We start from the raw sequence: 15223 nt of genomic DNA, 5'->3' as shown, positions 1-15223 counted from the left end.
ATTAGCTGGATATTCAGCCGATTTACAAGCAATCATGCTGTTTCTTCACTGAAATACACCTGGTCTACTGCTGCTCTTAAGTCCTTGTTCGAATTAATACAACGTGCCTTGCACGCTTACTGGCTAAGAATTTACCAGCTTACTAACCCACTGATTTGTGAATAGTGATAATTAGAACGCAAGATAATATACAAATAATGCTCATCAACCCCAATGTGTACAGTCAGTCGATTTTAAATATATTGTACGTACTGTAAGCCTATTAATCCCCTTTTCTATTAATAATTAGCGTTGCTTATTAAACCAGTCGTTTCTGATTTTAATGTAATTCGATTACCCATTGGAAATCAGGATAAATAACAACTGAAATAATGTGTTCGTTTTTCACGTTATAAAAGAGACGTTTTTAGGGGGAAAGTATTCTGTTTAATGGAATACGTGGAATAATTAAAACCAACTCTTTTACTGGCTGTTGTCGCTGAACATGATCTTTTTAAAGATTTTTTTTCCAGATGTGTTTCATATGTACCTACTAAATAACCATAATCAGCTTTATTTAATTAGCTCACTTAATTTCATTGTGCAGTGAGCAAAGGGACTTGATATATGCAAATACAAAACAATTTTTAATTTTGAGTAAGAAAGTGTTGTTAGGGATGAAACACCCCTTGTATGAAACTCAGAGGCTTTCTACTATAATAAAAAGAGAATTGAAAAACTTGCTATACAAATTTTATATAAATATTATTTTGTTTCTGAAAATATCACAGCACTCTTCCCTTCCCAATTGTTTAAAAATTTCGTACTAGAGAACAGAGAAGGGATTAGATTTTTAATGGTATCAGACACAGTAAATACTTATTTGAGTTACCAGTCCTTCCTTGTTAATATTATATTGATCTGTGATAGCAATTAACAACGGATATAGTAGAATTGAAAAATTAAAAAATTTCGAGGTCCTTTATTCGAATATCTATGACAATATTTTCAACAGTTGTTTCTATATACCCTATCTTTACTTTTATATACTCGTGAAAATGTCCCTAAACACTACCATATTTATCACGAGAACAAAAATGCAGAACTTATTCCAGAAAATATTGAAATATAGTGCCACAACGTTTATACATAAATGCAGGTAATGTAATGGAATATCGATGCACATATTTCGTATCTATTAAAATTATTAATAACTGTGCTCGCCATTTTCCGATTGCAAATTAATAAATTTCAACGTTCCCTGCTTCCAGGTATAATGTGATCTTCATGATACTGACATACTTCTTACCAATTGCATCGATGATATTTACATATGCCAGAATCGGTTTGAAGCTGTGGGGATCGCAAAGTATCGGTGAAAATACAGCGGGACAGTTGGAAAGCATACGAAGCAAACGAAGAGTAAGTAGCATATTCACTAAGTCATGTATTTTAGTAGAAATATTACTTAACTATCGACAGAAATAAATTAAAAGCTTACACTATAGTAAACCTCAATTACTTTCCAAAAAATAAGCCAACAATCTTCCACACAGAAAGAAATTTTATATAACCTTCTAATTGAAAATACTTGAAAAGAAACTGTAGAATTATACCTGCAGTTTTTAATCTGAAAATATTGCAAAAGCACTCGTTAATATGTCAGGTACATTTTATCTTTCTATCGCTTTAACCTGTAGTTCAACCCTGACGCGGGGAAATCCGCAGATTTAGCAATAATTCGTAATGCGCTGGCGTACAAGTGCCCTTAAAATTGCTTCGATTAAAATACATTACAGTTCGAAAAAGGCAGCGAAGGTTAAATAGCAGACTTCCGTTATCATTTGCACTTCCGATACCCGCAGGGAATCTATACAAACGACTTCAATTAATTAACTTTACGCAATGTTCGTTCACACCCTTCGGCGCTGCGTCTGCTAGAAGACGATAAAACATTCGCAACACGGGAAATACCCCTGGGGGTCTCGATAACTGCGTATTGACCTACAGGTTACAGCGTTTCTGCCCAAATAATTTCGTTTCTAAACCACTTCCTCCTTCGCGTTTTATCGTTCGTAATGAATAATATTTGGACAAGCAAAAATATGAAGAAAAATTGCGTTGTTTCGATTATAACATACATTAAGATTGTAACAGAAAAAAATATGTAAGGAAAATAGGAGGCAGCAGAGAAAACTTATGTAGACAAGACGTATTACATATTGGCTTTTAATCAAAATTGGAAACATTATTATCCTGGAATTTGATATTTGGAATATGAAACTACGGTTAAACGATATTTCATTATTAATTATCCTATGCTATTAATAGGTATATGAAGGAGAGAAGATGTTTCTACTAATTTCGTATTTACGTATGTAATAGATCGCGAAAAGGATTCTCAGTTTATTAATCATCATTTTCTGTTTTACAATACGAATTGAGATGAAATTGAATATAATAGTGCTTCAGAAACGAAGGGAAGAACATTACTGTGTGTATTGATGATCAAATTATGATACCTTGAGGAGAATTCGACATCGGCTCTGATAATTTAGAATTTTAGATGTGCCATTGGAAATTAAGCCGAGAGAAGACAATTTTAAAAACTGTTATATATCATCTTTGTAAACTTATGCGTTATTTGGAAAATACTTCCACCGTGGACAAATATTTTAATACCTAAATCACTATTTCCTAAATTTGGTTGACCACAGAATATTTACAGAGGAATTTTTTTATTTTTTAACCGTACATGTATATATTTATTAAATTAGAAATTAGTTTAAAAAAAAGTAGAGATTCCTCTTTTGACCACAAATTCGAATCGATTGATTCATAAAATTCTCTTCGAAGGGCTCCCTGAAAGTAACGACGTTCCTGGTGCCCTTATCGTAAATTCACCCTTCGAAATGTCCTAACATGCTCGTAAAAGAAATCTACTCGACTTGGATCTAGTATACATACAGGGTGCCCCAGTATTGATGGTGCAACCGAGGAGGGGTGATTCTATGTGAAAACATAAGTCGAAAATATAGAATAAATTTTTTCATTTGAGGCTTTATAAACCCAGTTTAAGCAGACATAGATACAGTCGCATCGGAAAGTAAGTTGACACTCTTTAAAATCGCTAAACTTTTTTAAAATTGGTCCAAACGACTTGAGTTTTTTTAGAAGCTAGCGGAATTATTTTTCTAAGTGACGTGTTTCGTCGTTTTGAAAAAAAATTGCAACTGGTCGGAATAGCAATGAAAATAGTAAAGGTTGTTTTTTCAAAATTCGAAACACTGAAAATTTAATCTAAATCGGTTAACATTGCTCTGAGCTATAAACGCTTAAAGATCGCAGAATAAGGGCGAAAATCGCTGATTTCGGGAATTTCGCGACTTAGAAAACTAATTCCGCTAGCTTCTAAAAAAACTCAAGTCATTTGGACCAATTTTAAAAAAGTTATGCGATTTTAAAGAGTGTTAACTTACTTTCCAATGCGACTGTAATAGCACATACTATAAATAAGGAATCAACATTACGTATGATATCAATGCCATTGATAAACGACACGTTAAGTGCACGTTTCAGGGCACACGTACTCAAAGAATATTCAATGTTTCGAAAACAAAGTCTCAAGTGAAAGAAAATTATTCTATATTTTCGACTTATTTTTTTATGTAAAATCACCCCTCCTCGGTTGTACCATCAATACTGGTATACCCTGTATACATAGGCGTAGTGAAGGTGGGTCAGGGGTGAGCCCCCAACCCCCCCGGCACGGGAAAAAAAATAAATTAGTCTCTCGTTCAAAATTAAATTAATTTATTACAAAATGAAAATAAATCTTATATTGATTTCTAACCACGTACATAAATTCAAAATTCGGTTTCACTATATATTGCAACCTCCCTGAATAAAATATTACCCCTCCCCGAATGAAACCCTGGCTACGCCCCTGCCTGTATATCAAAGTACACATTTGGTCGATTGGAATCATATCGAAGTCCTCATTAGATAAAGTCTCCATTTCGAAACCAAGTACGAGAATAATGTACACGAAGAACATTCTAAGCTCTATAATTCTCCGAAGACGGAGTGTCATCGTGTTAATACCATAATCCCTCTGGCGTATCCTAATCCTGCTTTTGAAGTCGAGTTCGAAGTTTACTCCGGGGAGTACTGAAGTGAGAATTTGAGGATCTGTCAGGTCCTTCGTATAAATGTCTACTGGCGATAAATTCATTGGCAATGTCAGTCTAATGATTTATGATGATCCAACAATTTTTGCAACCACATTATCGAGGCCAATGAAATGGTCTTATGATATACAACTTCTGATTTTTTCTTTAAAAATCGTGCAATGTAAGATATAGTTGAATGCGTTCATATTCCTGCCAGAACCATTTCCATTTACTACTAATTCCTCGTGAAAACGTAATGACCTAAACCTTCTTTAATTATTTATCTATTACGTTCAGTTTCTTTTTATTAAATTTAACGTTATTATCGAACTACAATGGAGTTCCAAAATTTTCCAGGAAATCATTTTCGTAGCTTATACAGGATATAAAAATATATATATGTTCCTATACTATGTACACTAAGCTGTTGAAGTATCAGAAGAATTCTCCTGGCCACATTTTACCTTCCCCCTCGTCGCATTTCAATCTCATGTTATGCATTCAAAATTCATCTTGATTTTTCTGGTCCAGAGCAGGAAAAACAATTTCGAATAATCAGGTTAAGTTCTAATTAAAAAAGTAATTTGATGTAACAAAGATTAAAAATTTAATAAGGTTTTTAATATCGTGTGCTCCGATTGATATAAAGTTTATTTCGAAAGATCAATAAAATTCGAATGGAAGTACCTATATACATATAACTCAGTTACTACTACACAAGCTGATGCAGAAGAAATTGATAATCGAAATACATAATCCAATGCAGCACAGTTCTTCATATATCGTACTTAGAAGTGGTAAAAAATGTGCTAATAAATTAACCGAGTTTGGACTCGCACAGTCGTCTTGTCAGTAATGCTGAATTAATTAGACAGAATATCCACGTTTCACAAATTTCTTTTCTTATGACTAACTCCAAGGGTTTGTAAATACCGAGGTGAGTATTCGAGTATGAACAGATAGTTATCTCGTCAGACGGTAAAAACTGTAAGGTTTAAGTTTCAGTCTTTAACTTGCTACGAAACTTTTTATTAGAGTTACGTTCCTCTATGAAAAAATGTGCTTGTACAGGGACAGTGTCCAGAGATCCTCTTCACTTTTACGGAAACGTAGGTACTGTGCAATTATCTAACGTTCACTGCTGCAACTTTTCATTCATCCTGCATAATGAGAGATATGCTTCTTTCAAGTGACATTTATTAAAATTAAAAGAAATTCTCCTTCTTGGTTAGCTGTACAATTATTAACGTTCGATAATTATGCATTCATAGTTTATCAATTTATTCTCCTTATATATTTAACAATTTTTAGACAAGACTTCAGTTATTGCGCTTACTTTTAGATGTTAATTAGCAGAGCTGACATTTCCATGGAACGTTATTTAAATATATACTCTTTTCCATCTGTATAAGTTGTTTTAAATCAATAAAAAAAAATAGAGGACTATGAGAAAAGCAGAAAAACACCAATCAGAATTAATTTCAAGATCTATTAGAGTATTCCACCCAAATAGCATGCCCACATTTCAAAGTATCTTATTCTGAAAACGTTGTTCGAAACAAAAAAAAATTGTAAATCAAACAAACAGTTACAACAGTTGAAACAGTTTCAATCTAACACAAAATGAAAAGGGAAGTAATTCTATAAAAATTCTCGCTTTCGGTAGAATAATATAGCAAGTACAATTTAGCAGCTCAAAAATAGTGCAATAGATTTACTTTATTTTAAGAACTAAGTATTTTATATACTTAGTAAATAATTTCTCGTCGTGCTAAACTGCAATCTTTTAATTACCCCTAGAAAAATCGATTGTCTAAACATTGTGTCCAAAAATTAGTTCAAATAATGAAGATTCTACTGTACGAAGGTACATGAAATTCTTTTAAAGATTTTGTAAACTCTCGTAAATGATACATGAGTAGATAATGCAAAATCGATCGCAGGGATATCATCCCGACGGAAAAAGTCAACCTCGCAATTAGTTTTCAACGTAAGTCGCAAAGATGCTCAAGCTTGGCATCGATACGCGAACCACAAACACGCAAAATGGTATTATGGTGTACCTACCCTCGCATAGATACGTATAACATCGGTTGGCAGTTTAAGCGTTAAGCCACCCTATAACTCGCAATTATAAGCTCCGCCAACTTGCTTCCCCTTCGTAGAAAGTTGGTTCGCTTCCGTTACTTTAGCCCTAACACATTAGACACTTCACGCGAGTAAACTTATCTTTCGACTAAGTAGTCGCTGAAAATTTTTATATCACACTCATCGTAAGTTAAAGGAAACGTTAATAACACGAAAACACGAAGATAAAATGGGGGTAAGAAATTTAAAGAAATTTTAGAATCTACTTGTTGGCCTTATATGAATATATTAAAGGAATAAATGAAAATTTTCATTTAAAACTTATAAAAGCTGGACGATAATTTAACACTTGTGGACGCGTGAAAGGCTGTGTAACTATCAAAAGTATGTAACTGGTGTAAAGGCAAAAGTAAATTTTTATATTTCCCTTCGTATACATTTGTGTCTCAATATTTCTTAAATTTATTAAAATTTTCAATGTAAATATGTTTCGCAGTAAAATACGACTGGCAACCAGAAAGATGCTATTTTTATGCATGTGTGCCTGAAAAATGTTCAGTTCCGTAACGTTATTGACTTTAAGAAATGAATGCATTGTACTAACAACTTTTCCACATCACACGTTGAATGGAAGTGCAAAGTATTACATATTAAGAAAGTGAAGAAGCTGAAGAAGAAAATTGTAGTATTTGTTCTTGCAGTAGAATTAATATCACTTCAAAGTTGCTGTTCATATTTCTTCTCTTTGGTGCGGAAGAGACTGAAATTGCTGGAAGTTCTATGCAATCCAGAATATTTCCCCCAGTTATGTATGTTCGATATAAAAATTAGGGATGTACACGACGCGATACAAATTTCTTGCGACAGATAACTAATTTTTTAATGAGACGAATAAGCGACGCCAGTCAGCCGGGTCATTTAATTAAACGCAAGAGATGAAAGCAGGAAAAGGGGTTAAGAGAGTATTCCGCGCACGAGTACGAGGAAATCTTCTACAATTCTCTCCCGTGCCCAAGTGGTTCTATTGGATTTCGATTAAACGGTAAAAGAGCCTTCGTTTTTCTCTACATGTGAAATCGTTGGCCTATCTCGTCACGTAGGTAGTGACACAATGCTCTACTGGTCACTCCGGGCTATCTTCAGGGAGACTAACGATTTGGAAGAAGCGAGAGGTTTGCGTACGATCCTATTAAAATTCTTTACGAAGAGTAATTAATAGTAGATGGAATGAAGAGCAAGTGTATAATAATTGTTAAGTACTGATAATTTTGGAAAATAATATTTCTCTACGTATCGAAATCTTTAGATTGATAAACCTTTGGCAAATTTAATTTATAAAAATTGCTAGTATTTTGAAATATTAGCGTCTGTGCCTCTATTCTTTTGAACACTCATAATCAAGTATCAAGGTTTAATAATAAAATAAATACATATGTGTGATCCTGTTCTCGAAATTTTACCAACTCTCAGATCATTTGTAGATTTTCTTTCGGTTAAAATAATTAGGTAGACAATTTTTCGCATCGCATACCTTCTTGAGTAATTTTTCATTAAATGGCTTTTAGGAAAGGGGAAATTAATCACATATTGTCATACTGAAAGATGATTTAAGTTTCTTTCATTCAACACACCTATGTATTTATTATATTTTCCTTCAGTCAATTTATACCCTCCTTTCGCACTACCTACTACTTAAATTTAAAGCAAGACCTTCTGAAGTCAACTCTCACACTGACACGAGTTAACCCCTTCGCGGCGTATTTAAATTTTCCAACGAATCTCGAAAAGTGTCAATTTTAAACGAATAAAAAAAGTTTTCAATTTTGAACTTATGGTTTCAGAGAACATTGCCGAGTATCACAGTACAAGAGAATATCTACATTTTTTAATGTGTGGATTAAAGTCGAAATCCTAAGCGAAAGATTTAAACCATGAAAACGTTTTAAATACATTATGGTTAAGCGATAGCTACAATTTACATAATTCTTTACAGTCAAGGGTTAACAAGGTAAAAACGTATTACAGATAACACTTGCAGACGCTTGGCACCCTTAACCCTTCGTTGGTACACCTCTTTTTCCGAGCAACTTTGACATACCTGGGTGGCTCACACCCAGAGCAATTTTCGAACGACTACCATTCTCATCTAAAGAATCCAATCATTATAAAAAAAATCATGGGTCATTTTCAGGATCTCTAGAATATATTCCAATAGATTTTTTATTGAAATTTTATCACAGTTTCTGTAAAAAAAACTAGATTACCATACGTCAATAAAACACGAAGAAAATCTTCAAAAAATTGTAACGTTCACAAATTTCAATATTAGAACCTAAAAATCTACAGAGATATGCAGATATAATATCTTGAGAAGAAAAATAGTTTGTAAATCGGCATTGGAAAAAAGGTATTTATTTTACATGTAGAAGATGCAGAGCCTGAAAATCAACTTATGGGTGGCTCGCACCCAGAGTGTCAACCAGGGTTAACCAATAAGAATAATATCGCCCCTGAATGAGCTACGACTATTCCAATCCATGAATCGAATTCGTTTATCCCAACCAGATGTTACTTCCGAAAGCCGCTCGAGCACGCGAATGTTATTACCAGGCGAGCATACCGTAACGAACGATCCACCAACAAAACTATCAAACAGTTTTGCAATCCCTGACGAGAATCCCCACAGGCGAGGACCAAGAAACTGCATGCATCAGCGTAGAAAGGACCCAAGGGCATCGGCGGCCTTGTACAGCGCGAATGCGCCCCGGAAGTCTAGTTATACACGAATAAATACGGTGGGCGGGGGGTGTGGAAGGGTGGCTGAGATTTTCTCAGCGACGAGGCTAAATGCTTCAATACGGGGGTGTCAGGAGACAATGCGTTTATCCTGCAGCGTGTACACAGGTGCACAATGGCGCAATGATACAATTACACAGACTTCGCAAACCGTGCGTAGACAATGACGAGTGACTAGCGATATTTTTGTTCAGTAGTACTCGTATTAAACGCGCGACATTGAAGTGGGAGTGGAGAAGAATTTCAGCGCTACTAATTTATTTAACAAGGAGTCACAAGCTCCTCCGTTTGTGTAAGCTTGAATAAAATCAGTTCTTAATGTTTATTTAAATTTCTATCTGCTTGGGAGGCACACTTGGAAGGGGTTGGCCCTTGGAGGGAGAACGCGGGGTCCATTTTGACCCGTGATACGATTTTGCTCGTACAATTCTCGGAATGAGCTTTAATGGTGAATTTGGAACTTGTTATAGCTTGAAATTCGTATTTTCTCAAAGCAGTGACGCTAATAAGCACCTAATGTGTATGATTACTTTTGGATGAGTCCCAAAAGCACACGGCATCGGGTGAACGAAGGTTACAATGGATTTCTGTAGCACGAGACTTTAACTCGGAGACGCTGGTTTCATTTCGGAATTTTATTCCTCCTGAGGTACTGTTTAACGATCCTACGTTTAACGATATGCTCGCCCCTGTCTTCATTGCGGGGAGATTGAAGTAATTGAACGAGTTTCCGTTCTGGGCGTGGAAAAATGAAAATCGCCAATTACACGGAATTAGAGAACCAATGCTAACGTATTTCCACGTGTATACGCAGACGCAGGGAAATTTTATTTTTGATCGACGAGCGGAGTAATAATTTGAAATTACATTTCAGCCTTTCAGTTGAAATGATCCGCATAAATAAAGAGAATATCGATTTATTTTGAAATGCATGCCGCAAATTTCAAAGAATACATTCGTTTCGTTATTTTTCGTTCTGTATGCTGATTAGAAAATAAAGTCTAAAGTAATTACTTTTAACATTTTATATTCAAATCTTTATACATATGTACACAGATATTTAATCATTTTTCTATGCATATATTATAATAATACATTCAATTAAGAATCTATGCCAAAAAATGGAAATTATTAAAAATATACGTCTGTCCTTTATTTGAATAAAATCTCCACGTGTATGAATAAAAAAAATTGTGTTCCACAATTATTTAAAAGTCATTAAGTCTACTCTAATGATTCATTGTTATCATTATTATTATTGTGGAAAACACAAATCATAATAAATTCCTTTATATGTGGTAAAAATCTTGTACTGTGTCTTTTTATAATAACCGTTGTAAATTTGAATCTTCCTGTATAAAATTTATTGTGGCTGACTACCCTTTCGTTAGTTTTAACAACAATCTTCAGCAAATACACGCGTATGAAACTACTCGTACAAAAACGAAAAAGTTCCCGAGCGAATTGCGGCAAACGATAAACTTGGCTGCACACGAAATCGTTTGGCTGGTTAGTAGTTCCCCTTTAATTCGAAACATCTCCCGTAAGAGAAGTATTTCGCAACTAACAAAAAATTTATAACGAAACCTTAAATAAAGGTTTATTTAGCAAAATACAATTTACTCGAGTCTGTTAGCTTATAATTATATAAAAAATATGAAACATTTACGAAAATCACAGATAGACATCTTGTAAAACATAATTTTAATATACTTATATCTTTTTCGTGATTCTGTTAACTGACAAGCATTAATTAGGAATGAAAATGAATAGACCCGTAAAATTGAAAAGTGTCGAAAGAAAGTGGATGTAGAGAACATTCACGATATCAGATGTAATAACATACACTACTTGTCACAGCGCTTAATTTCTCCTCAATTCAACATCGTTCGAATTCATTTTACTGTCAGATAAAAAACCAGATCCCCTTTCCTCTGCGATTCTATAATTTTATTCATGAATTTCAGCATTTCAAGAGCGTTAAAGTGCACCCACCCAACAGTGAAACGCTTTATCACTTTCACGTTCCACGTATAACCATTAATCCGACAAAAATTCTTTTATCAAGAAATATGCTTTTGCTGGTCTATCTGTCCCCTTACATACAATCGATATCTTCATTTGTTACAGACATTATGAATAAGTTACTTGCATTAAATTAGCAAGAAATCCTGCTCCGAAATCGTGATATTTCGCTGATGGGATATCGGTAGTGTGACTTGCAAATATAAGTCGATGCGTGGACTAATAACGAATAATTTAACACCTTAAAAACCCCAATCGAGATATTCAAAATTGATTTATTACACTATTATATAATTAAATTTTCTAAAATTAAATGAAACTTAGTAAATTTAAAAATTAATTTTAAAATGGTCCGCAAAAGTGAGTGATTTGGAACGCTCAATAATTAGCAGAAACAAAATGACTTCTAACAGAGATATAAACTGTTGCATTACTTTTGCAATGCAATTTTGTTTCTATCCAGAGAAAATTGAATATTTGTTGATTGATTATTTATTGAATGCTGATTGAATGAGAATAATTCAATAGACGTGAAAAGAGAATCCATCTAGCTTGGAGGATTGTATTTTTCCGGATACAGACAGTTATATGTGCGAGGAATATTCGTTAAACAGTTTGTTAATTATTGCCTTACTACGCGGAGTGAGAAAGTAGATTGTCTGAAAACTCTAAAGAATGAGAATGGTATGTTCTCTGAATACGCTATCACTCCCACTCAACTGTACAAATTCTCAAAGGCAGAAAACATTAACAATAATTAAACAAGATACTGAGTGATGCCGTACAATCCGTAGATATATACATTGCCTATCTATACCGGTGTTTCCCAACCTTTTTTGAGTCGCGATTCCTTTTTATAATATTCAAATAACTTGCGACACCCTCTCCCCATACAGGGTAAGTTAAATATTTCCTTGCTTTCATTTATGAAAGATCAGTGTTATATCATTAATAAAATATGGCAATGTGGCCATATTAAAATAAAAAAGTGCTAAAAATCATCAACTAAAAATAACCGTGGCAACCCCCCAGAAAACTTCGCGACCCACAAGCAGAGATGGGCAAAATTTTTATTTAAATAAAATTTCGTATAACGAAAAGAAGATAAAAAATTTATTCGTCATGCGTCGAATAAAGTTAACGTGGGTTAACGAACGAATAACGAATAATTTTTTTAACTTTTATTCGTTGTTCAAAATTTGATTTAAATAAAAATTTTGCCCATCTCTGCCCACAGGCTGTGAATCACTGGTCTACACACTTAACGAATCTTCATTGCAACTTGCAACCATACATTTTCTTTAATATTTCATAACCAGGGCCGTCTTATCCAATAGGCACAGTAGGTGCAAACCTACAGGAGCCTACGAAAGTCTAAAAATGAAATTTTAAATAGGAATGTACCCTAATATAACAAAAACAAAATTGAAAATATAATTCAATTGCAAAAATAATGTAAATATATTAATATTTGAATGACCTGAACATTCAATTGAAAGGGCTTACAAATACAGTTTTTATGCAAAAGTGCCTAGGGCCTACGAAGATCCTAAAACCACTCTGCTCATAACGTACGTCCTATTTGCGAAATTTCCCATGTCTTTCGTTTAATTAAAAGTAGAATAGAACACTCGAAATCTACGTGTACGATATTAATTGGAGCCACATTTGTTTCAGGTGGTGAAAATGATGATCGTGGTGGTAGTAATATTCGCAGTATGCTGGTTACCTTTTCACGTGTACTTCATCATAGCATCATACCTCCCCGAGATCACCAACAAACCATACATCCAGGAAGTTTTCCTAGGCATCTATTGGCTCGCGATGTCTAACAGCATGTACAATCCCATAATCTACTGCTGGATGAATTCCAGGTAAAATGTAGTTTTAAAACAGCACGTAAGTACTCTTAACAGACATGTAAAACAAGTGTACGTACCCGAGGAAGTTTCCCGATTCATTTGCACGTATTGAAGATTTCGAGATAAGTATTGGAAAGGAAAATTACACGCGATATGTAACAGGGTAAAAGCTAAAGTTCTGTATACATGCGCGCAAGAAAGGGGAACAGCAATAACGATAGCTACCGTCGCTACACCATTATTAAACTGCAACGAAGTTTCGGGGGCAGTCACGCATAAAAAGGATGACTTCCTAAAAAGTTTCTTTTGCTACTTGTCAGTGAAGTTTAAAGAAGTTTTCACGGGGTAATAGTGGGTACTACTTTAAAAGCAACGCCCAGAAAGGCACGGAGTTAGCATACTTCAATGACATGATACTTATAGAATAATTATCTACTACTGGGGCTTTTGCAATTTCAAACAAGAATTCCATTTTTATCTACGATTTCACGTATTCTGAATTTAGTCAATTTAAAATCTGTTGTATTTAACATACTCTATGATCACGGTACCAGACAACTGTTATTTAAAATCATATTTATGGGAAACGTGATATAAAGCTGGGACAAGACCAACATCCAAATTCTTTTTACAAAAAAGAAATCAAAATGCTCCTCGTTATTCTGGACCCTCGCGTTCCGTTGTCAAGATATAAGCAATTAAATCTTGTTTAGACAATGTCTAGTACAACAAAGCTGCACGCTTATTCTACTTTTGCAATTTTAATTTGCTACGCAGTCACCAAGGATGTCCTCACTTCCAACTGTAGTACCTAAGAAGTAATTTTCATTGAAATTGTGGTTTTTACTTGGATGCAGCAACAGCAAATCGCAAGAAATATTTTACAAGATTGACTTTTTTCCTCCCTCAGTCTAAATACGCCTGACTGCGATCTGAAGGAATACAGTTGTAACGCTTGTTCCAAAATTCAGGATACATAAAAAGTGTGGGATAAATAGTTGAGAATGGTTGGGGAGGCGTTCAGTGACAGGTATTCGAGTAAAAGGTTTGGGTCATTTATATACAAGATTTCGGAGGGAAACTGTTATAGGATCCGCTTGCTAGTAAATTCACGCATTTTCTAACTTTCTCTCCTTTCAGCCAGAGAAGCAACCATACAAGTTGAAATTCTGGTCTTATGCTCAAATACTGTACTTTTGTATTTAGGTACCTATTCTTCCATGTTTCTGAACTACATTACATTTTCTATATATATATAGGTATTAGGGTGGCCCTTATTTTTCAACACCCGATTTATTTTGCTCTCATCCCCTAGTACGGTTCCACTTCATAAAAAAAACTAAGCCCTGAAAAAATTCATTGGAATCAGGAAAGGGTGCCCACCAGGCCTTAAAGTTTAGAATTCATCAATGGTTTGGATTTAAAGAGTTTCTCAAAAATGGTAAGCCCTATCGAAATTTAGTTAAAATAATATTAAGAGAGCATTCAATTTTCTACAATTACTGTACATATAATTTTTTCCTGCTTCCAACCATTTTTTACATAATAGCGTTTGAATATACAGAGCTTAGCACTACCCATGATATACAATATTCTGGATCCCACCCAACGATCTACCCTTTAAAAACACTGCGCTGAAAGTTGAACTTCCAAACTTTAATTACTCGTGTCCTAAGAACGAAGATTCAGATTACAAAATGACAAAGAAGTCTTCGACTTTTTTGGTGTAACAGACTTGCACGTTTTGGCTCATCCTATTATTTTACCCCTAATGAATTTTGTCAACGAAACAGAAGAACAAACTTCGTCTTTTGCAAACAAATTATATAACAGTGTAGCTAAGAACTGAAATAGATTTCGTTAAACTAAACGTAATTATGTATATCTGATGCGTTTATAATTTTAAATTGTACGCACATAAAAAGTAGACCCATACGTAGGAACTTGAATTACGGTAAGTTTTTCCGTTGCAAACAAATCGCTAGAAACAAAACCACATAATATTGATCGATTCTGAAAAGTTTTGGGAGAAAAATGAATGGAACGAGTGCTTGGTAATTGATTTGGAAATGGCCATTTGATGGAATCCCTTTACACGTCATGTACAGGCATCGCTATTTACTATAAACCAGTGTCATCGAGTCATACCAAATAACAGAAATACCACGACCACCCGTTCCGAGCAATTTTGTCGCAATAGATCAACGGTACTCGTCGCTAACATATGTACGTACAATATCGGAAATACACGCGCAGCACAAAACATAACTCGTACTATTCCATTTTCCAATAAAACTTTAC

The 15223-nt window shown here is 34.3% G+C and overlaps 2 protein-coding genes across 3 annotated transcripts in view; one reads left to right on the top strand and one right to left on the bottom strand.

The window, feature by feature from the left end:
• Positions 1 to 15223, bottom strand: part of LOC143374403 (peptide deformylase, mitochondrial-like) — a 41343-nt gene that overhangs the window by 19183 nt on the left and 6937 nt on the right. The window lies entirely within an intron of this gene.
• LOC143374390 (tachykinin-like peptides receptor 99D) overlaps positions 1 to 15223 on the top strand; it is a 52836-nt gene that overhangs the window by 32500 nt on the left and 5113 nt on the right. For both annotated transcript variants that reach the window (XM_076822539.1, XM_076822538.1), the window contains exons 3-4: positions 1251 to 1401; positions 12738 to 12934. In XM_076822539.1, the coding sequence (XP_076678654.1) occupies positions 1251 to 1401; positions 12738 to 12934 (348 nt within the window). The remainder of the gene's footprint in view (positions 1 to 1250; positions 1402 to 12737; positions 12935 to 15223) is intronic.

Source organism: Andrena cerasifolii, chromosome 10 (assembly GCF_050908995.1).
Source record: "Andrena cerasifolii isolate SP2316 chromosome 10, iyAndCera1_principal, whole genome shotgun sequence".
NCBI lineage: Eukaryota > Metazoa > Arthropoda > Insecta > Hymenoptera > Andrenidae > Andrena > Andrena cerasifolii.
Note: the sequence above shows the minus strand (reverse complement) of the source record. Positions and strands in the feature narration are given on the sequence as shown.